This window comes from Stegastes partitus, unplaced genomic scaffold (assembly GCF_000690725.1).
Source record: "Stegastes partitus isolate 25-593 unplaced genomic scaffold, Stegastes_partitus-1.0.2 Scaffold81, whole genome shotgun sequence".
NCBI classification, from domain to species: Eukaryota; Metazoa; Chordata; class Actinopteri; family Pomacentridae; genus Stegastes; species Stegastes partitus.
In genome coordinates, this window is record NW_007577812.1 from 806458 (window position 1) to 830376 (window position 23919).

General features: G+C 44.5%; 1 protein-coding gene across 1 annotated transcript; it reads left to right on the forward strand.

Moving 5' to 3' along the window:
* Positions 1-364: 364 nt before the first annotated feature.
* On the forward strand, positions 365-21516 carry smad6b (SMAD family member 6b). Its single transcript, XM_008276843.1, has 4 exons — positions 365-1995; positions 5011-5067; positions 6877-6954; positions 20611-21516. The coding sequence occupies exons 1-4, from the start codon at positions 1206-1208 to the stop codon at positions 21150-21152; spliced, it is 1467 nt and encodes a 488-aa protein (XP_008275065.1). The 5' UTR covers positions 365-1205; the 3' UTR covers positions 21153-21516.
* The last annotated feature ends 2403 nt before the right edge of the window (positions 21517-23919 follow it).

Below are 23919 nucleotides of genomic sequence, written 5' to 3' on the forward strand. Positions count from 1 at the left end.
TTTTAAAGGAGCAAATTAACAAAACCAAAAAAATGCATGAAAGTTCCTAGATTTCCTGTATGCTGTTTTTCTTTCTTTTTTTTTTCCTACTGTAACTAAACTAACACTGAACGCAGCGTGGATGTAAATAAGTTTTAGCAACTTTGACTTAAAAAACGAGAGGTGGGAGTTTCGCCTTTAAGAGTTAAGAAACTTGAAACCTTGTTTGCGCAACAATCAGTGCAGCTCACAGCCGCCAAAGTGTCTAGACTAGCACATGATGGTAGTCAGCCAATGGCTCCACCGCTCTCCTCGGGGGCCCCGTGTGTGTGTGTGTCTGTGTGTGTGTGAGCGTGCGTGTGTGTGAGCGTGTGTGTGTGTGTGTGTGTGAGGAAGGGGGGGGAGAGAAAAAGAAAAAGAGCGAGAAACGGAGAAAGAAAGGGATCTGGGCTGCAGTTTGGTTGAGATCTGAGCAGAGGAGCAGGAGCGCTATTCAGCCCCGGATTGATCCTCTTCACGTAGTTTCAGCTCGCATGGATATTTTGTTGGGATTTTAAGAGGAGAAAGAAAAAAGAAAGAAAGAAAGAAAAAGAAAAGAAGTGCACTGACATCTCAAGAAGACGGCGAGGAATCCTGACTTCTGGTGCATTTTTTCTTGGGATTAAAATCGCATCGAAGTGCCTCATGCCCTCCGTGCCGGTGTAAGAAAGTAGATCTGAGCTTGTTTAAAAGTCGGGAACTGTCTCCGGCTGCAAGTTTGCTGTCTCGGTTTTTTTTTTTTTTTTTTTCTGCTTCGGCTTTTGGATTATGTTACTGAGCGTGTTATGTTATGTTATTATGCATTCGACTTTTTTTACTCGTTCGTAGCCAACACACTAACAGTCCATTCCGCAGCGATCCTGGATAAGAAGGCTGCAGTTTCGGCCGCTCGCTTATTTCCAGTGTGATCGGCTAAATGAAAGCGTTTTGAGCGGAATGCTGCAGTGCATTTATTGCGCCGTTTTGTTGTCGTAGATGCAACGAAAGATCCTTCAGTCTAATGTTGCGGTTTTGCCACCAATGCTCGTCAGTTGGCTGTGCATGCTTTGCACGGCATTTCACCGTCATTAATGTTTTGCAACGACCGGAGAAGTGTGTGTAGTATTTGGATATCCGTACAAGAATAGTAGTAATCATAATAATAATAATATAAGAAAAAAAAACCTTATAGATTTTCAAGTTGTCGTATGTTCAGGACGAAACGCTCAGGTCTTGTGCGGCGACTCTGGAGAAGCCGTTTGATCCCAGATAAAGAAGGGGAAGATGGAAATGGCAAAACTAGTGAGGGCTGTAGGGACGATCTGTTCGGCAACAACCCAGAGAAAATTCCCAAAACGGAGTTCAGACCGATGACCCCTAGCGGGTCTCTTGTAGGGGACATAGGGGGTGTGTGCCCCGTGGAGAGCAGCGGCTTGGGGGTCACCTCGGACCAAGATGGGGGAGCGGTGTGCGTCCCGGAGCAGGGGAGCCCCCGCTCCGTTCAGGACAGCGAATGCAGGACAGTGACGTGCTGCTTATTTAAAGACCGGGACCACTCCGAGCTCAGGGGTCCACAGACGGCTCAGGGTACCAGGGATCCGGGGTCGTGTCATTTCGTGCTGAGGAGCCTCGGACCGGGAGACGGCGGCTCTCCCGAGGCGCAGGAGGCGATGCCGCGCACGGTGTTAGAGCAGGAACTGAAGTCGGCCACATACTCGCTTTTAAAGAGGCTAAAAGAAAAGGCGCTGGATACCTTACTGGAAGCCGTGGAGTCCAGAGGAGGGATGCCGAGCGACTGTGTTATGATTTCCCGGACAGAGCTGAGGTTGGGCGGCCATGTGGCATCCCCACAGCTGCTCGTGTGTAAACTGTACCGCTGGTCTGACCTCCAGCACTCGGCCCAGCTCAAACCGCTCTGTGAGTGTAAGAGCTTTGGGGCCCTGGACAGTCCTACAGTATGCTGCAACCCCTATCACTACAGCCGGCTCTGTGGGCCAGGTAAGGTCTTCTGACACACACACGCTGTCTCTGTGTTGTACCTTACAGGCCTGCATGGCAGCCCTCAGATAACCACTAGACACCTGGGTCTGTAGTTTTCTCACACTTTGCTGTTTTGAACTTCTTTAACAAGTTTTCATTGAGGATACATCTTCGGAAAATCCATCTGATCTGTAAACATGCACGCAAGTCCTGCAGAAACAGTTCAACAGTTTGGCCTGTGTGGTCTATTTGCATGTCAGGTTTTACCCCCATGATTACAAAGTCAAAGGTCATATTTACATTTGCAAAGCAGGAATCAGCTTTCCTCGATCATAAAACTGCAGAGGTTCTTGAAATATGCTCTGAAGATCTTTGCTGTTTTCTTTGTCTGGTATTGCTTTGATTACTTTGATACACAGAGATAGAGAAAGGCTGGTCCTTCGATTAAATAGTTAATAATTACCAAAGTCATGCTTACTGCAAGGTGAACAATAATAATGTCTGTTAGCAAGAGATCTGCACTGACAAAACAAATGTAAGATAGCTTGGTGTTATTTTGATGATACTTTGAGTGAAGGGATATTTGTAGACAAAATGCCAAAAAAAAAAAAAACAACTGCAAAATATTCCATCAGTTTAATATTTTTTTTAATCACTTATGAGATGTTAGTGATCTAGAAGGTAGTATTTGATCAGCTCAATGCTACCAGAGCATCACTCACGCTGGCCTGCGACATCTGGGCCTTTTGATTGGAGTATGTTTGTTTGGACTGCGGCCCTTCCAGTGCTTCCATGTATTCCCTAATAATATACAGTACATGACAGCTTTAGTGTGTCTGAATATGTCACTGCCTTCAGTGCGATTGTCAGTACGGACGTTTTCAGCTCTTCCCTCTGCTTTTGAGTTAGTGCCAACATTGTATGGCATGTATTTGTTTAGACTCATTCAGAGGTTTGGACTCGCTGCCATATGTCAATTTAGTTGGTGTGTGGTGGAGGATTGAGCTTTATTTCCACAATCAATGAGCTATCTATGGCAGAACCTCCCTGACCTATATTAAACAGATTAAATTTTGGCAGGGGGTCGGCCTGTGATTTGGAAAACCTTAAACGCTGGGCCAATCGACCCCGCTGACCCGATGACAACGCCTGGTATCATGTGTAAAGATGCAAGCGTCAGTATTTCTGTCTCCTCACTGGCACAGGAGGTGGATTTTCCATAACATCCATGTTTACTAGAGCCAACTGGCTGTGACAAGCACTTCAAAGTCATAAGTCCAACAATATCAGAATTCATATCGAGCAAATGTGGGAAACTGATGTGAATTTGGCCCTCTTGGTATAGCGCGCTGTCTGAATTGATCAGAACTGATGACCCAAAAGTGAAGTTTGCTGACAAAACGTGGCGTTTTTTTTGGTTTGAATAGAATGCGTTTGATAGAAGGACATTTGTTCCATGTGCCGAAGTAAATGTGAGGCTGTGCTGTGCGAATTTTCATCCCACTAAAACGACCAAGATGAACTGTAAGGAGAGGCAGAGAGGCACATACCCCATATTGGGACTAAGGCTCGTAGTAGACATAGCTCACATGCGCTCATGCGTGGCCCGATAGAGCTGGTATTTCTTTCACGCTATTCAAGAAGGGGGGCTTTGAATCAAGACCTTCATCACTGGTTTTGACAGTGTTTGCAAAATGGGGATGTAAGAAATATAAAAGAATAACATTCAGTATGGAATAGATTTTCATTTAGAAACTGTTTTATACTGAGTAAAACACAGTTCAAAACATGCCTAACAACTATTTTTATCTACTACTAATCATGATAAAATGCTGCTCTGCGTTTTACATACAAGTTTTTAAAGGTTAAAACCGTATATAATGTGAGGCAGAGCGCTTGGATTGAGGTGCACAAAAAGTTTTCCCTTTTATTTTGCCAGGCATTATACTTTTCGAATGAGATCAGTTTCAAGTTGCGCTTTAAAAGCCCTTTTGTCCTGAGGAGGTCCCCTCATGCTATTTAGGTGAAGGAGTGGTGATAATATACAGTTTGCATACTACTGGCGCCAGACTGACTAGCTGTGTATCTGAGTGACTGAGTTCAGATCCTGGCAATTACTGCCGCCACTCTTAAAGGACCCGCTGCTATTATGCTTTTCTCCTTCCCATTTTCCCTGTAGGCGAGGTCACAGTGAGCTCACAAAGTTTTCTTTCCTTTGTGCTTTCCTTCTTGTGCAAGTTATTTTCTTCATTTCTTCTCCTTTTTTATTAGATAAAATCAAGGTCCTGGAACACAATGAAGTTAAAAAGCAGAGATTTACTCGTATTTATTAAACTGCTAACTGAAAGTTATAGTTAGTCTGTGGTCGTTGTAACAACGGCTTCTGTTAAACAATATGCGCTTAAATAACAGAGACAAATGAAACAAATGTTTTCTATTGGCTTTATTAGCTTTTTAACTAGCTTGTGAACAAAATGATTAGATTTTGTAGTGCAGACACAAAGCTGTAAGAGTTAAGATACAGTCTGCTGTCTCCTCTGAAATGGAACTGTTGAGCTGTGTGTTTAAGCTTCTGTTGTAGCTTTAATTTGGTTGTGTATGTGTGGTTGTTTCAATCTGCTTTTATTAAAGACTTAGACCATGAAATCACACAAAGTATATTTTAGTAAGCAATGTTTAGATATGTTTGTATTGCTGCAATATTACAAATGCTGGTTATTATATGTGCAAATGTCTGTGTAAAGTATAGAATACAAGATACTGTACAGCTATCAGCCGGTAGCCATTTACATCAGTGTCAGAAGCCTTCACCTTCTTAACACAGCTTTCATTCTTACATTATATTAGTCCCTTGAATCCAGACATTGTTTTTTAAATGTCAGATTGCGCTAAGACCTAAAATAGTTCATTCAAATTGTATTTACTCATGACTGACCTGTGCTGAGGAAGTTAGGTCTCTCTCTAGCAGAGACTCAGTTTCACCTTTCTTCCTTTCCTTTATTAAGTTATAGACATTACTGTTTTGTGTTACAGAGTCACCCCCACCCCCTTATTCAAGGCTTTCCCCTAATGAAGAACACAAGCCACTGGGTAAGTGACAGACACACAGATGGACTCTCAAACATGTTCTCTATGTCATCCTCAGTTATTGATATTCATCAGGATTCTGCTATTAATATTTGCTTCTCTGTGTTGTGAATTGTAGTTATGTCCAACCGCGGTAACTCAACTTATGTTTATTTCAATTATCATACCTAAAAGAAGTTCATCGCCTATGAACTGCAAATTGCATAGTCAGTCTTTTGCTTTTGTTTGCTCTGTTTTAACAGGAGGAACGTGAATATGGTAACGTGGAGAATTTTAATAGCTATAATTGGGCACCGTGACTGAGAATTTACATGGTAGCTTTGAGATGAGACCAAGGCCAGCATGTGGCATAATGTCAGCATGCCAGCTAGAGCCAGTGCAGACAGTATTGTGTGGGTAGTACAGGTGCATTTGAAATAATTCAGCCCTGCTCAGTATGTGAGCGTTTGCACACTAAACATTTTCTGAAGATCTAGAATTTGAGTTGAATCATATAACCAAATCAATAATATAAATATGTAGCATAATGTCTCTGACTTTATTGTATGTTACCCATGTAAATAATCGTCTCTGTTATTGCCTTTGTTTAGTCACTGACTAATATGTACGGCTGCTAAATCGTTGCAAAATGCAGTTAATCTCCAATAATAATGCTGAAAATTCTGTGGCTGTGAGGCACATGCAAACCACACCTATGCAGGTGTTCAAGCTGAGTAGCAAACATGGCAGAGGTAAACAAGCTGTCTCGAAAGCTAATAGAGGAAATTATTTCATCGTAGCACACAGGCAAATAGTTCCAGGACACTTGAAGTGAATTTAAAACTCATTGCGCTTCCAACTTATAAGTATGTGGTAGAAAAAGCTACATTTCTCAAAGGCGAGTCAGACATTTGAGAACAACAAATGAGAAAAAAATATGTATTATTGTAAAAAAAAAAAAACTTTCAGGAGGACATGATAAAGGCAAAACAAAAGTATCCGTACAGAATATAAGAGGAACACAAGGCAAACAAGAACCTCAGGGCTAGAAACTTTGACACACTCATCTTGGCTAAACAAAAACACTTGAATGGCAACTTAAATGTGCCAGAAAAAAATCTGAACAACCTGTACAATTCTGTACATCTGTTTTACTCAGTGATGAATCTTTTAGAACCCATGGATCTGCACTGTGTCTGATGTAAGAAACACAACAACAAAAACAACAAGGAACTAGTGAACCCGACATCTTTAAAATACCTGCCGATTTTAAATAAGGATGTGACGCCTTCAGTGCTGCTGGTAATCGCTGGACTTTCCAGCAAGACACCGTTCCCAAGCACATGTCCAAGTTAACCAAAGCTGTTCCTGGAACGTGCTTCAGTGGCCGCCTCAGTCCTGGATTCAAATCCATCTAAGCATCCTTGTTGGGATCTAAAGAAAGCTGTGGCAGCACAGAAATCGAATATTAGTGAGCTGGAAGATTTTGCACATAAGGAACAGGATACGTTTCCCTGAGAGAGCAGTCAGGAGGTTGTGATAGTACCAGAAACGCCTCTCGGAGGCAATAAATGACTTTAGGAGTAGACTAATTTTACTTATGGGCCTTATTATTTTTAGTGCTGTTAGGCAATGTCTCACAAAAATCACAGTGATAGTCTGTGTTGTACTTTCTCTTACTGTTTTCTAAGGCTCATGTCAATATCTTTTCATTAAACGTAATTACTGAAATATGTTGCTGGTTAAGGGATTTGATCATATTCTGTTGCAAATGTTAATGAAGTTATTCACTATGGCACAAAACAGTTAATTTCTGTTTCTGTCCCCCCACAGATCTGTCAGACTCCACATTGTCTTACACTGAAACTGAGGCAGCCAGCTCACCAAACATCACACCAGGGGAATTTTCAGGTGGGTGTTGTTTTTACAACTGTCGCAAGCCTCTAAATAAGGAGCTTCGAAATTTAGAAATGAGTGATCACTTGAAGGTTGCCATCTCAGAGGAGCCGGTCTGTAAATACTGAAGTGCTTTGTCAAACAAAAGCTTCTGTTTCTTAGAGAACTTTGGAAAAGTAGTTGGCTTTTCTGGTTTTGTTGAGACTTTTGAAATACTGGATGGTTTTGTATGGTAAAATGCTGTCTTTGTGGTTGGACGCAGCACATAGAAGAGAGCATAGGTGCTAACCTTTTGATGATATTTTTTAGATGCTAAATTTCAGCTATTTGTCTTTCTTGAATTGGGCTGTATGTGTGAGCTGCTGTTTGATGTCGTAAAGCTGGTGTAGTGACGCATTTGCACTTTGAACTATGAGTGACATTTATAGTTTGAGTAATAAAGACCTACATTTATTTGTAAATAAGAAATAAATGTCTTCCATCTGATGTGTTTGCAGGTGATTTTCCATGCTTTTGCACAATTGCTTATGTTTAGATATTTACATGTCTAAGCTTAAAGCTTTAAATCTAAATAATTCTATCTGTGAATCATGGCAGTAAATCCCAGAGCTTTGAGTGTTGCAATGCTCTGTTTTTCTGGCTGTGAAATGGTTAAATTGAGCCTAGCTGGGGAAAAAAGGAGTGTACTTTAACAACAGTTCGGTGCTGTTCTCTGCCGAGAAGTTGAATGTATGATGGTATTTTCATTTTTAAGTCGTACTTTATTCTTTCTCATTAAGGACCATTACAAACAGTCCAAGCTTTAAAGATAAAGGTTTCATTGTGAGCGGTGCAGAGGTTCAGTGGGGCGTGTGCATTGGCTTCAGAGCTGGCCTCCCCTCCTCTGTTTTTCTTTCAGAAATATTTGAGTGGGATCAAACTGTAATAAGATCCAAGCTCGCTCAGAAACACACACAAGCGCACATAGTTGTCCACATGCATGTGCGCAGACACTCACACATACAACTCTATCTAGCCTGGCTGTAAGTGGGCTGCAGGGAGGGGTGGGTTCACGGAAATGGAGTTGCTCCTGTGAATGGGGCCACACCAAAGGAGGCGAGTAGAAACAGTCCTGTCCTCTGATTTGAAATGAAACACTCCTTTCTCGTGGCGTATAGTGAACATACCTCCCCCCCCTCCCTTCATGCGAGGGCCACAGCCAGCATGCACAGTGTCATGTGGACGGGGAGTCTGAGCCCTCATTTTGGGGCTCACAGGGAACAGCATTTCCTGTTCAAGGGCCTGCCATGGCTCAAAGGCCTGGACACTGAGAAGTTGACATGGCTACCTGGCAGTGAAGTATTCAGTCAGCGAAAGCCCCCTCCTCCCCAGCACACAGGCTGTCACCACCTCAGCATGGCCTGGCGACACTCCCTGAGTCAACAAATGAGGGGCTTGTCAGAGCGCGCACCACAATTCCTCCGAGACTCTGGTGAGGGAGGATCTAGACATGCTAGGCTTTGGTTTCTTCCAACTGTATTGCTGTTTGTACAGGCCAGGCCGGATCACTCTGCATTGACTGTGACACACTCAGCAAATTGGACTTGGGGAAAAAAGAATGACCAGTGCTCTACAGGGTGTTTTCCGTTCTGTGGGCTCATTTGTGCAGCCAGTTTGCTTCTGGAGTCGGATTTGTCGCGTGATGGTTCTTTGGTTGAGTGAAGCTTACGATTAGCATCTTGTCAGCCATACAGACTCTCCACCAGGAATTTGCCCGTGTTCAAAGCATGTACCTTCGTAAGACCAAGTGCCTGAAGGCCTACTTAGTGTAGTTCTGCTTTTACAGGCCTGTAATGCATATTGTCAATTTATCCTGTGTTGAACAAGCTGCTGACCTGGAGATGACTTTCCCTGTGAATCCCCCTCCAGCTTAGGTAGGGAGAGTGTCTGTGTGCAACCAGAGCATGTATGGGATCCAGACTCCACCTCTCATGCAGGAACAAGTAAACCTCTTAAAAGCAAGTCTGGGGGGCACTGAGTGGGTGGGGTGTAGTCAAATAATCAACAGCAGTTTGCAGCCCAGGGCTACAGAAATACCCACTGAGCATTCTTCTGCACCACACAATGGCAGAGAAACTGATCGGAACTGTTTGGTGTGCTAGATAAGCTTGTTCTACCACTTTACAGTATATATTCCAGAGAATTTGAATCGGAGTTCTGCGTCTGCTTGAGACTACTTAGTGCCTTATTAATATGGGATATGCCAATAAATCAATGCACAGTGTTTTGAAGTTAATGTTCGCGTTACATTTAAGTGCAGCTACATTTATCTGATCCCCCTGACTCATTCTTGTGGTTGTTTAACATGTTAAAATATTCTTAGTCATGCATTCTTGAAACGCTTCCCCATGTGCACATCATTGTAATAATATCTTGCGTAATATTCATATCTACAGGTTCTATATCGTCACAGACATTTGGAGCTTTCCCAGCAATGTATTTAAACGCGGTTGTGTCACAATGTTAGTTTACATTATCAGTAGGCCCATCTTTGAAGTCTATACACTTGGTAGCACACTCTATCAACCGATTATCAGCCAGGCTGATAATGAATCCAACATTCGGTATTTTTCTGATTACAGGTGTCATTGTTTTTTACACCATTTCAAAATGTGCTACTTTGCCTCTGATGTAGCTGCCTCTCTCAATCTGTGGTCACCACTTTCAAACAATGTCCTGCCCACAGCACTATGTGATAAGTTTCACATCGTGAATAATAGCCAACAACGCTGAAGGATAAATGTTCTCTTTTTAATTAAAACACAATTTATGTAAAACAGAGATGAAGACATTTTTACTGCATGTGTATCGGTTCCATCCATCAGTTGTCACCATCAGTCGAGCCTGAATATCCTCGTACAGTCTGTGAGTAAATGTGCCTTTTGCTGGTGCTGCCCTCCCAGTCTGCCTGCACACCCGTTTCCTCACTGCCTGGGCCGCGACGTGTGGACATCAGAATGAAGCCCTTTGAAGCAGGTCTCATTGCTTCCTGTATGACTGTCTGCGGGGGTGTTTCTACACGTTGACTTTATTATGTCAGTCACATTGTCTCTGACATCGGGGGCTCTTTATGTTTGTCACTGCTTCATTATAATGCTGTTCTGGCCAGCTCTGAATGTGAGGAGTCAAGCCAAGATGTTTTTTGCGCTGTTACTTAAGGATTTTACTGGCTGGAGATGTGTTTTCTCAGAGTGTGACTGCATGTAGTGGTTACCATATTACCAGCATTTATGTACTATGAATGATGCAGAACTTCCCTCTGGTTCAGACTGTTATAAGACCGTGGCTCCACTCTGCCTACATTTATCAGCCATTAGAGGTTGTGTCCTCAATCAACCCAGTGTAGTCAGCATAACGCTTTGTGTACACGCTCGTGTTGGTGTGAGTTGAGATCACTGGTGTGAAAGGATGGGCTCCCTCAGATTTGTTGGGTCAGGTGACCAGAGGACACGCAGAGTTGCGTGAGTCAATGCCCTTTTTTTTTTTTTTTTTTTTTTCCTCTTTTCTTCCCCTTCCTGCACATGAAGGGAAGTTGAACGGGAGCAGCGGAAAGATTGAAAGTTGCTAGACAAGGATTACACAGAGTGCTGTAGCGCTTACTGGAGGAAAGAGGGCATCAGCAGGTAGTCAGCGTTCCCACACAGCAATCATACATTGCTCGTCTCCGTCTGCCTGCCTGTCTCTGCTGGAAAGACCAGCGCTGTCTCTCTGGATGTCTTGTCTGCAGACAGTCACTGTGTCAGGTCCACTCTAGTATTGACTAATTCTTCCAGGCAGAACAGGGTATTTGTTAGATAGATGGGAAAGGCCTCATGTAAGTCAAATTGGTGAGGGAATGTACAGTGTAGAATGCACAGGTGTTGGAACTCTGACAAGGCATCGGTAAAGCTTTTGTTTATATATTTTTAAGAGCATGTTTCTTCCTTAGTGTCCTCGTGTAAGTCGGGCTGCATACTGACATACATTCACACACAAGAGCTAAGCAAATTAAACTGTGCAGTCAATACTAATCACAGCTTGCCTGTCTGTGTCAGGAAGAGGCCAGCGCGAAGCATCAAACCACCCCCTCTGTCTGTGTCAGAGACACTGGAAATGCATGAAATAATTAGACAGTCTAATTAAGGCATGTGATGCTCCTCTTGATTAAAGCAGATTAGACTGGACACATACTTGTTGATTTGACTTTGAAGGCATGTGATTCCACTTCTGCTAGGATCTAATTAAAACATCCGAAAAGATTTGGGATTGATTGTTCCTCTAAAATTTGTTCGAATGTCACATTGTGTTTTTTATTATCTTTTCTTGTACTTTGGATCATCTGCTCATTTCAATGCAGTGGCCTCAGATGGTTCTTTAAAAAAAGATTCTTTTGTGAGCTTATGTGTAATCCTGAGTGACATATTGTAGGCGTACTCATGAATACTAATAGCTGTCATCCTGTATTTCTGTCCTTTGTGCATTGTATGTTGAATACACAGTATGTAATTCCCACTGTGCAGGCATCCAGCTTTCTCGATGCAGCAGCAGCAGCACTCTGACACTCAGACAGAGGCATGTTCTGATGGAGCTGCATCAGCATGTTAGCCATGTCCCCCTCCCACCTCGAGGCATGAGCCCCTTCCTCCATTCTGCAGACCCCAGAGTGATGCAGCCCGGGCTCATCTCCCCCTGCAGCCTGGCACATGGCCTCAGGTTTCCACCGCAGCCCTGAGCCTTCCCAGCGCCTGGCCGCCCACACTCCCTCAGGAGCCCGAATGCTCCAGGATACGGGATGTGGAAATAATGTGACTCGAGTGCTTCCACCCTGCCTCCCGAAATCAGGTTTTGCGGATTGTTTATTTGAGGGGAAGGAGGCCTCAGACAAACATCCTGTTTTAAAAAGCTGCCTGGGTTTTGTAGCAGCGCAGGGCGGTGAATTGCCCCTTTGACAGCGGGGGGAGACTGAGGAATGTTGAAGAGAAGGCCAGCATCTCAGGGGACGTGAGGGGGCTCTCCTCACCCGTTTGTCATGTCCAGTTTGCAGAGTCCATTTTAAGCTGGGGGGCGGAGGATTGTAGCTATACATCCTGAAGGGTCTTGTGCTCTATTCTCTGCGTAGTGGCGTAGGGCCTGTACCCACAGTCCTCGTCTCAAGTATCCGTTCCTGTCCTGGGAGGCTGGCTTCCGTTTCCCCTTACGTAACGCACATACACATAGAAAAAAGAGCCATTGATAAGAGCGATAAGGCCATTTTTCATTTTCCCTTTCTCAGCATTGTTAGACTGTGGTGTGTCACAAATCTGCTTTCAACTTTTTCTGGCTTGAGTTATGACATTGAGCATCCTCAGCAGAGTCCTCCAGAGTCTGCAACGGCCAACTGGTTCATGAATATAACCTTTTCTATTGTTTACGGAAGGGTGTTGCGTGTTTGTAGTTGTGTATGAATGATATAATGGCAGTGTGGTTTGTTTCTCTTCTGCGTACAACAAGGTCCTCTGGCCCTTAGGTTAGAATCTTTTACTTGCTGTTCCAGGTTTTTAAGTTGCAAACTCCTTAAGATGTGAGGCCAGCTAAGATTTACAGTATTTCCAGCAAGACTCAGATTCATAGTACATAAATCTTTCTCATGCAGGCAGCCTGTGTTATACAGCAGTAATATGGGTTTGGAGTAAGCACTTTTTAGCATTGTGAATTTCCAAAAAGATGGAAAGATGTCACTGTGTTGAGATTTCTATATATTTTTTGCCTTGATTTGTTTTGCGAGTTGATTTTGAGTCAGAACTGCCACCACAGGTCCTAGATGTGGTGAGGTAATGTGACCTCTACGTGCAGAGTGAAAGCCATGCTAATCTAAAGCAGTCCTTGGAGAGGCCTGAAACCCCTTACATGTCAACAGAAACTAGCCTGCTGAGCTTAGTATTTATCTGTCTCCCTTTGGCAAGCCAGTGTGGTGCCAGTGCTGCTGGGTGTTTGACTAACTTCTGAAGGGCTCACAGATAAAGATAAATCTACAGCCTCGTACATGACTGTGAGTCTAAGCTCACAGTGCTGTGCTTGTCATTCGACTTACAGAGTGCACTGTGCTCAGTTGGGAAAAGGTGAGCTGTGTTTCATTTTAGGGCTTACCACATGGAGAGAAAGTACAGTCAGTAGAAATAACAGGAGGTGTGCTCAGGTGTGCTATAATTTTTGCCCCATATTCTACCTTAGCAAACAAAGTGAGTGAGCTAATCTTGACGTGTGCTCAGGGAGGGCTGCTGTTGCCATCTTCACTCCCTTCACACCGCAGCGCAGCACCAGCCTCCACCAATAGGGCCATTCATTCAGCCCAGGGCACAGGGTTACAGCAACAAATAAAGAGCGTGCAATGCCATTAAAAATGTAAGGAATGTCCAACTGTTAGTTTAGCATTTTAGTGTGCCTCCTCTTAAAGCTGAGAGAGGGAACAATACTCCATTTGAGCTGGCCTCTGTAAATGTGCTAGCCTTGCATCGCTTGGCATAGAGGAGTCAAGGAGGTGCCAGTTGTGGATGCTGTTTTTATTTTCTGACCATTTTACCCACAATTATAAATCCAGACACTGGCCTTGGCCAGCTATGATTTAGGCCAGCTATGATTTAGGCCTGTGGCCTGATTGCTAGCGAAAATAGATTTAGGATTTTTTCCCTTCCTCCCCAGAGGAGCATTGACAGTTGTGCCTGAACCTATGGCTGTCAGTATTTTTAAAACTCAGAATAGCCAGTGCATTCTTTGAGCCTCCAGAATGCTGTGTGTGGATTAACTGTAGGGGCCCATGTCATTCGACATCTCTACACAAGCCTTTTACAGCTGGAGGGAAAGGATAGAAGCTCATTGTTGATTAACTGTAAACTCACCCTGTATCAAGGCCTGGTAAATAGTCTCTCTAGTGTAGTGTAGGGATTTTTTTCCCTCTTTTCTTATCTTAAATATGATCTGCTGAAGCTTTATCTTCATTCCACTCCCTTGTCCTAACATGGGGACAAGTTTGATCGACATAATTTGGAGCCTTTGATTCTGTTCCCGAAAGCTGATACCTTTAAATCCAACTAGAAAACCGTTATTCAAGCACAACTTTGATAAAGCAAACTGTAATCGGGGATCAGGTTTTTGCAAGTAGTGGTTATAACAAGTTGTAAACATGCTTATGTGAAAAACCTTATTGATTGTGTTCCGCAGGGAAAACTGTATTTACTTTTGTCATGTGTGTACTTATCTTTTATTTGTGTGCATTTCTAAAGTCTTGGCGGCGTGGCTCAGTACGTGCAGTCAGGCTGTCGCATTTCAGGGTACGGTTTAGATTAGAGGTCTGGCTGTAGCTTCCCCCTCTTCCCCTCTCTGTGACTGCCAACACATAATTTACTTAATGAAATCCTGCCATTCCCTTTAGCTTCAAGATTTTTTGCAGATGTTGACAGGGAAGGACTTTGTAAATTATTGGAAATGTTCACTCCTGCATTTTTAATGAATGTCTTGCTTGTTGTGAACGGGCTGACTTGTCAGAGATGGGGGAAACAGTTGTCTGTGTTTGGGGAGCTGGTGTCTGGATGCCCGCGGTGGAGCAGTGTGGGTTACAGCCGAGCAAGTGTTGTGATTGAAACAGAAACTCTGGTGCCGCATTATCCTGACAGAACACATTCTTCTCACAGACTCTGATCCACTGGGCCAATCAATAGAAAACCATTGTTTGAACGGTAACTCTGTCCATCATAGCTGCTCCACCTCCCAGCCTCGTGGAAACCAAATACCTACCTTTCGCCTTAAATTAGTCAGACTAATATAACTCGTAATAATAGAGTTCCTTGTTATTGTTCATTTGAAACCAACCCTTCAGCATAGCTCGAGTATATACGCTAACTAAAGTCTGCTTCCTCCCTCGGTGGAGGGTCTTGCTCCTTCCCAGAAGAAAAGTGTGTCAACTCTGAAGAAAAAATTAAATATTAGCATAAAAGTCTGCATGCAAAAGTTTCATACCACGCAAACTTGCTGACTTGACATGCGATTCGGTGACAATTCGCCAAATAAGAGTCCTGAAGGACGAGGAAGAAAGCAACCTTCTTGCTGCACCCCCACCCCCCACAGTCCTAACCAGAGTAGGAAGTTAGGAGGCACAGCGAGGGGAGGGGTTCAGGAATGTGCAGGGTCTCCTCTACTCAAACGCTCCAGCCTACTTGGCTCAAACCTCCCTCACACACCAGCAAACAAATACATTCACACTCACACACACACACACACACACACAGAAAGATAGGTTGTATGAGGAGGTGAAAGAGCACAGCCACCCAGCAGGATGTTCACCGAGTGTTTTCCTTTCGATGCTCTCTCAGACGCCACCGGGCCTTTAAGGCTGCCTGTAGATATGACATATTCACAAACATCCCCCGCAGTTTTCACAGAACTTCTACATGCCCTGAAAGACTCTTGTAGGCCTCACTTGGATCACCACCATCACTTGTGCTCTATGTCTCTGACACATTGCAGAGTTTTTGGAGGAAGCTTGGAGGAAATGAGCAGCACATTTTCTTTCCCCCTGCAAAAAAAAAAAAAAAAAAAATAGAGCCTTCTCCCTCAAAGCAGCAGCGTCAACGCGCATAGACGGCTCCTTCGCATTAGCCTCCTTAGCTTCCTGTGCTTTTTACACCCTCTGTTGTTTATTGATTTAATTTATGGATTCTGTTAGTTATCTGCTATCAAGGGTACAGCACTTTTCCTCCCTCGTGGGGTCATCCCGAAACAGCAACGGAGGGAAAGTGAGGAGGAAGTGGATGACAATGTAAAGCATTCCCATTGTGACCAGCAAGGCCTGGTGACTGGATTCAGTTTCTTGGGCTCCCACAGTGTTTTCTCCCAGCATATATCTCTGTCTCTGCATCTCTTGCTCTCTCTCGGCAGAGAAAGGCCATACCTCAGGGAGAAAAATCCATAGACATGTAAGAGCAGCTCCAGTTAGCGCGTCTGTCTGATAAAGCCGACTTTGATGGCAGTGATAGTCCAGACGCCAGCCTAAATGTGGCCTGCTCAGGGGTTATAGTCAGCCTGTGGGAGCCATTGTCTACAGAATTAAAGCCATACCATACTCTGAACAGGAGAGGGGAGGGGGCTTCTGCTTTAGTTCCACTTTGCTGTTTGGGTGTAAAAGCAAGTTAAATCAAACAAATTGTAGGAGGTCGGGGTGAGGGGAGGAGGCAGCAGTGTACAAAAACAAAGAATTGATTCTAAATTTTCACACATACAACCACAGTTTACACACACAATCCTCCAACCCTCCCCACCACCAGCCCCCCAAGCCTAGAGCCTATCAGTTCATTGGTAGAGTCTAATAGCTGGAGGGGAATCTAATCCTTGGCACAGGATGAGAGACTCCTGCTCTCCTCCCCTCGACTGCGCTGCGTAAAGGGACTGGCAACAGTGTTTTTCTTTTTCTTTTCTTTTTCTTTTTTTTTCCTTTTCTTTTTTCTTCTTCACCAAAGTTTCGGAGGAATGAGTGCGTCCCTGCTCCCCGCTCTGGATTAGGAGAGATGAAGTATAATGGGGGTGGCCCCGGAGCTTGGTGGGTAGATGTTAGCACGGAGGGGAAGCTGTTGTTTGTCTGCCTGTCCCTGACACTCGGCCTCCCATTCATCTCACTCCAAGGCTGCGGAGCTGTGTTTACCCCGGGGCAGCTCTTTTCTGCTTCTCCCTCTGCCCTTTTTTCCCCCCCTTCCTTTTCATGCTGTCTTTAAAAGCATTACTGGATGATCATCAAGGATTGCCATTGAAACTTTCAAGCCTTCATTTTTGTGTACTTAACAGTAATTATCCAGACTCGCCCTCGAGTGCAGGGAACTTGTAGCACGGCGATCTGCTTTTTTTGTTTCCCATAAGTAAACCTTTGGAAGAGGTTTGGGTATTTGTGCTTAACATCGCTGTATTTAAAACAATATATATAATCAAGAGCTGTTTTTCGCTGTTTGTTTTGCCCATGACACAGCCGCCTTTATTATATTTAGCTGTGGAATGTAACCAACCACAATTATTCAGAACGTATACTCTCCTACATTTATATAACAGCCTTACGAGTTACTTAAAAACACAAGGAGCTTATCAAACATACACTGTTAAACCCAGTAATAATGTAGTAGTTTAACAACCACAAGGGCCAACTTTCTGAATTATAAGTAGTACTTTTGCTCATAATGCATTTGGACTTTCACCTCAGTGACATTTCCATTCCAAGGTTTTCTTGTAATAGAATATTTTTATGTTTAGGTTGGCTACTGTTTTTTTTCTCCACCACTGATTATCTTCATGCTCTGTCATTTTTCACGGTAACAATAATTAATGTTTGAACTGGACCACTCCTCTCTGCAGTAAGTTGTGCATGTGTCACTGTTTGCCGTCTAAGTTCCAACGAACTGATATAAGTCCGCGTTTGTTGACAGATCTAATGTCCTGCTTTTGATACTCCGAGTCCGTCCAATCAGCGAGGCCACAGGGAAACAGAAAAATCAACATTTTCTCACTGTTTCCATGGAGCTCACGTAGTGTTGTGGAAATCAAACTCTGACCACCAAATTCTCGATCTTGGAGCAGCGTTTGTTAAATATCTCTGTTTACTGTGTGATTGTACTTCTGCGTGAGGCATGTGGAGATACAGGAGTTCAAGGCTACTTTTGATCAAAGTAGAATGTGTGGGTTTGTTACATTTTCAGCGTTTTTATCTATATTACTTGATGCTTAGAACTCTACAACATATTTCCTGTTGGCTGTGTAAACTTTTACAGTCCATATACTTGCTACAGATTTATGTATCCCCACTCTTTTGATACCAGCACTGTGAGTCTGGTTATGTAAGGCATTAGAGTTCATTAACTCCTTCACGTGCTCAGATCATTGCCTCTGGCTGCAGGAACAGGAAACGTAGCGTCCATACCGTGGCAGCGTCCGCTGACTTCAAGACTGACACTAAGAGGAGAGGCTTTTGAGAATAAAATAACAATAATAACATGCGCTACTATTCTAATGGGTAAACGGAGCTGTTAAAAGGTGGCAGGGTTAAATGGATGCAGAGCACCAGTAATTGCTCCCAGCCGTCGTGGCTCCGCCTTGAGCAGACCCTGCGAAAGCCCCAACATGGAGTCTAAGAGAGTTGGGTGTCCATGTTGTGGTCAGAAGGGAGGGAGACACACGCCCTCCCTTCACCGCCTCATGTCTGAACTTTAAGGTTTGGTCTGAGCCTTGGGCTGTTGTGTATCTGCATCAGTTTATGGTCATATACTACTAATTAAACCTGGCTTCATACTCCCCTATATCAATTTGGGAAATACAGATAAACATTACCAGAACATCCAAACACGGCTCTAGAGTGTGTAAAGCTAAAAAAAATGTCCGGTTGTAGCATGTTCAGAGAAAATCTAACTTTGTAGAAACATTGTTGTGACACTGACCAAACAGATGGTGGCAGCAGTTGAAGTTAGCTACATGAGCTGAAACGCCTGCTGTGGACGCATGTTCTTTTTGCTCAAAAACAGCATTTTGTGATTTAGTCGGCTTGATGTAGACGAGCCCTCAGTGCAGCGCCCCGCCGACCCAAAACGCACAAATTCAGGGTAAAGACACAAACATGCTGTCTGATTTTCTTCCCAATCCAAACAGACACGTGTGCGCAAAAGCACACGTAGCCGCTAAACACAACAGAGAAACAGGAAAAGGCCTGGCTCTTGTTGTGCTCATTGTCTTCCGTCAGGCTCAGACTTAACATTAAATACATTTCTAACCTTTGTCCTGCTCTCTCCTCTTCCTGGTCCGCACAGCCTCACTGGCTATCTTAGTCCCAGTCTGTGTGAAAACTAGATACTATTGACCAGATTGTTTTTGCTTTATTCTTTCCATCCAAAAAGGAGGAGACATTTGGTCTTTTGTGTTTCTGTGCACAGTTTCAAAGTGAGTTTACCTTGATGTGTGGGCTCCATTTGATTTGAGACAATGGAGAGCCATAAACGAGTTGGGGCTGAGTTCTTTGTGTGGCCGAGCCGTGCTGCAGTAAAAGCTGAGCTCGGAGTGGAGGAGCTGGAGTGTGGAATTCACTAATGGCACATGCATGTTGGGGCCCCTGAAGAGAGGGGGTCATTTCAGCCATCAGTGTGTGCGCAAACACACAGAGAGCCTGTCTGCAGCTTCCCCCCACCTCCACACATCCCCACTCACTCACTCTTTTCCTCCCCCTCCACAACACAGAGAGCCTTGAACCAGCAGGCGTTTTGTCTGTGCAAGTCTGGTCAACGTTTTTGCTAATCTTTGTATAAACTTTACTAGTGTGGGTCACTCAGCAGAAAGGTTTAGTTGGGTGGGAGGTGAACAAGGCATTTTGTTGCTGTGTGGATCTGCGATGCTCCACCTTAAAGGCGTTTGTTAATGGGGCGGGCGGTCATTAAGCCCTGAGAGCAGAGAGACTGAAAGGAATGGGGCCACAGGCCCAGGCTTTAAATCCTCTGTGCCAATAGACTCTCTGAAGCAAAATAATGGCATCACTCTGTGTGTGAGTTAATGGGAGCTGATAGCATGAAGGCTAGGGGGTCAGCGGGTCACAGGCTTGTGCTAAGTTGTCAGGGAGCTGAATGCCGTCCCTGGGCCCACAGCAGGGGGAAGAGCTGGGGGGAGGGGGAGGGAGACCCCCTGCCTGGCCCTCTCCCCTCACCCCCTCTCTTGTGGAATGTGAGGAAGATGAGGGAAGAGGAGAAAGGGGCTCCCTCATTCTCCAGAAGTAAAGGGTGAAGAGACGGATGTGAGATCATGGAACTCTCTGCGTGTTTTATTCTTTTTCTTCCACGTCCACCGGCCTCTGTCTGCTCCTCGTACCACAGCTTTTATGAGCAGTGTAAATGTAGGACAGAGAGGAGCAGAGCGCACTGAAACAGCTTCTGAAAGTAGTCGGCAGTATGTGTGTGTGAGTGTCTCTTTGGTATGGCGAAGATCGAAGTCTACCTAGGGAGCCGTAACTCACTTTGGAGTGCTGAGGGCTGTCACTGAAAAGAGTTCACAGACTGCAGCCATGAAAACTGAATTAAGAAGCTGATTTAGTGGACAGAGATGTTCAGGAATGAGATGCCATCTTTGTTCCACTGTAAAAAGAAGAAACTTATTGAAACATGTGTCAGCAAAACATTGATTTTGTTGCGACTAGACTTTGAATCCAGCCCCTACACGTTGTACCTGCAAGGACTTATTTACCTGTCTTTAGTTGGAGCACTGAGTGTAATCACTATTTCATTTTAGTAAACAGGATCTGTTGTGAAAGTGCTTGTTTGAGCAGGAGTGAGAGCCTGTGCTGGGTGGTCAGTGTTTAATCATGACAGTGCCCTCTTGAGGCAGAGTGGAGGTGTGCAGGTCTTCAGATGGACTGACCTCACTACACCCTCCACCCCCAGGATATGTATAGAAGCGTATGTGTGTGTGTTGGACAGACGTGCATGCAGTGGTATTTATACAAGGCTTAGATTTCAATCCAGTGCCTCCGTCAGTATTTATAGTGTGGCCATCTGCTCTGAACAATAAAAAGAGATAGTTAATCCCTTAAAACTCAAACCTTCCTTTTTACTAGCCCTGTTTACTCTTGTTTATCTTTTGTTTAATGGCTGTTTCTTCCATCTCTTCTAGATGCCAGTATGTCACCTGATGCCCCTAAGCAGAGCCACTGGTGTAACGTGGCGTACTGGGAGCACCGCACACGTGTGGGTCGCCTCTACACAGTGTACGAGCACTCCGTCAGCATCTTCTATGATCTACCTCAGGGCACGGGCTTCTGCCTGGGCCAGCTCAACCTGGAACACCGCAGCAGCACCGTTCAGCGTACACGAGGCAAAATCGGCTACGGTATCCTCCTCAGCAAAGAGCCGGACGGCGTTTGGGCGTACAACCGCAGCGAGCACCCCATATTCGTCAACTCCCCCACTCTGGACGTGCCTAACAGCAGAACTCTGGTGGTGCGTAAGGTGATGCCAGGCTACTCCATCAAGGTGTTTGACTATGAGCGCTCATGCCTCCTGAGGCACACCACGGAGGCCGACCTCCTCGACGGACCCTATGACCCCAACAGTGTGCGCATCAGCTTTGCTAAGGGCTGGGGCCCCTGCTACTCAAGACAGTTCATCACCTCCTGCCCCTGCTGGCTGGAGATCCTCCTCAACAACCATAGATAACACAGACGGACCCCACAAACTATCCCAAATATCATCTACCTAGATTTAATATAAAGTTTTATATATTATATGAAATATATATTATACTTGTAAATACGGAGTCATTTTTACAATGTAATTATTTATGTATGGTGCAATGTGTATATGGACAAGAGGAAAAAAACGGAAAATGCACTTTGGCTTATATATATTATATATATATAAATATATATAAAAATAAAGAATCTTTCAATACCAACTTGAGAAATTATACAGCAAAATTAGGATGAGCCTGGATTTGGTGTATAGTTTTCATATACTATTAATATCCAGACAAAAAGCTAACACCATTCACACATTGATAATAAAGTATTCGCATAATGATTCTCTTTGTTTGGTCTGTATCATTAGCTCTTTACATCACATGCAGTGTTTCTCTGTTATTTATTTTTATTGTATCGTGACATCAGTGTACTCAACCCTGCTCTGCCTGCTCGTCTGAAATAGGAACCATTCCAAACTAGAGATATGCATTGTGCTTATACATATTACAGATGTAATTGTGAAGCACTTACCTTATGGGCCAATGGCTAGGATGCTCGTTTCACCGTCAATCCAATATTCAAAGTGGAATTTTCTCGCTCAGCTTTTCCCCAAAGAAAATGATCAGAACTGTCATTTGGCAATTTATTCTGATTTGTCGTTTTGAGGACAACTGGGGTATCTGCTTTAGTTTTAGGCATCGAGGAGTTTATTAAAAGACTCCACAGACAACTGATGATGTTTATATTGCAGTATCATCTACAGTAATAAATCCATAACTAGATTTTAAGACAAGCCAGCTCAACTGATCCAGATGTCCTTGAGGTCCTGAGGAGCCCCGGTAATGACGGCTGAGAGGAGATGGTGTAGCAGAGAGGACAGTGTAGGAGGAAATGATGAAACTCAGTCGCAGCAGCTAGGCTAGTCCTTCCCTCCAAAGGTGATCCCACTGCAGCACATCATCGCTGGCCCGTGGTCTCAGCTCGTCTCACAATGGACGTTGTTCTAACTGACCAGGGATGCAGCACCCTGAAACCACCACAGTGATACTGGAATGTATGCAGAGAAACCAAGAAGTTTTACAAGCCTACTGGAATCTTAAAAACTACAGCCAAGCTGGATGTGGTTTAGCTGGCTTCCTTCATAATTGCTGGTATTGGGTTGTCAGGTTGGCGGTGATGGTAGCGAGGAGGGGGGGGGAGGGTGCAGAGGTCTCTGCCAACATTCAGCAATAGAGGCATTCAGTGACACTCTGATTCTGGTTTAATGAGCACTGAACTGTGCAGTTACAAGGATATGTGTGTGTGTTTTTAAAGTGGGTTCTTTAAGACATCAGAACTGTTGGATGGGCTGTTTGAAGTTTGTGAATAACGTGCTTCGGGTAGAGACAGCGAGAGGAGCTTCTTTCAGTTTGTCATATTTTCTGTTGAAAATGCTTCTTCCCGATTGCGCGCTGCTGAGTGCTGCGTCTCCGTCCTTCACCTCCTCCATAAAGGCTCAGACAGCCTCCTCCAGGCCTGCTGTCTGTCTGGAGCCAAGACTGTGTAGAGTTCAAACAGCAGAGAGGAGTGGCTCCACTCCGCCTCTGTCTCTGCCTCTGCTCTCTTCCCTACAACTGGGGGCCATTATCCTGCTCCTTTGTGTCTCTGTTATGGGAAAAGGGCCCACATCACCACTGGAGAGGAACTGGCAGACAATTATATGGGGTGGCGAGGAGCTAAGACACATAGTGAGCAGATTACACAAGCCACCACAGAGCGTATGAGAGGGGGCCTAATTAGACAGGGCTGGGGAAAGGCCAAGCGACAATACACATCTACTGTGGCTGCATCTCTGGGAAGGCGCCTGCTCTGCTCCGCTCCAGAGCTGGAATAGTTGTGGCAGGAGGACTGTAACTCTGGGCAAGATGGAGGAGAGAGAGGAAAAGCCATGTAAGCAGCTTTGTGTGCTCCACGAGCTCAGGAATGGTATTGATTAGCAGGCCGCAGCCCTCAATCGTTTTCTGGAGAAGTCTGTGTCGCTCTCTGCGCCCCCCCCTAAAAAAAAAAAACACCAGACGCCATTTTGTTCCACTGTCGTTGCAGCTCCGTGTTGATTGTAGTCGCATGTTAGAAGACAACGCGGCAAGCTACCTTTCACAACAACACAAACACCCTACATGTGGGCATTTGTGTTTCGGTGCACGTTGCGTCTGTGAGTTTTGCGCGCGGACAACTGCTTTTTAAAGCTCTGAATTTCGAAACCCTGTTATTATGGCTTCTGTCCTGCCAAAGCCTCTGTACATTCCTCAGACTGTAGATTCTTGTCTGCAAGCCTCTCTGGTTCTCCCATGTTCCCTAGTTGGAAACAAAAAAAAAAAAGATCTGATAATTACAATTAGGTCACAGGATTCACCGACTCTTTACGAAAGGTGAACCTCACCTGGTTAGCATCGAACGAAAAGCAAAGAGTAATCATCTCTAGTCGCTCTCCTAAGAGACGAGAGGGGTGAAACAGACGTAAAAGTCAGTTTTCAAAAGTTAGTAGGTCATCTGAGCCAGGCAGATGTGAAAATAGCGCAGCTTGCTACTACTGCTGATGACCCGGTCCTGCACATCTGGCCCCAGTAAAAGCACAGTGAGGTAATAGCACCTTTTGAAACGAAGAGAGATTACACAGAGCGCCTGAAACACTTCCTGCTCTCTGTCTCTCATGTACGGCGGCCCACGGAAGTCTTCTCACCTTGGCTGAGGGTGTTAATTACGGC

Coding starts and splice junctions, on each gene's coding strand:
- smad6b (XM_008276843.1), top strand. CDS start 1,206: ATGTTCAGGACGAAACGCTCAGGTCTTGTGCGGCGACTCTGGAGAAGC. Junction 1,996..5,010: donor CAGCCGGCTCTGTGGGCCAG/GTAAGGTCTTCT, acceptor TTTGTGTTACAG/AGTCACCCCCACCCCCTTAT. Junction 6,955..20,610: donor CACACCAGGGGAATTTTCAG/GTGGGTGTTGTT, acceptor CATCTCTTCTAG/ATGCCAGTATGTCACCTGAT.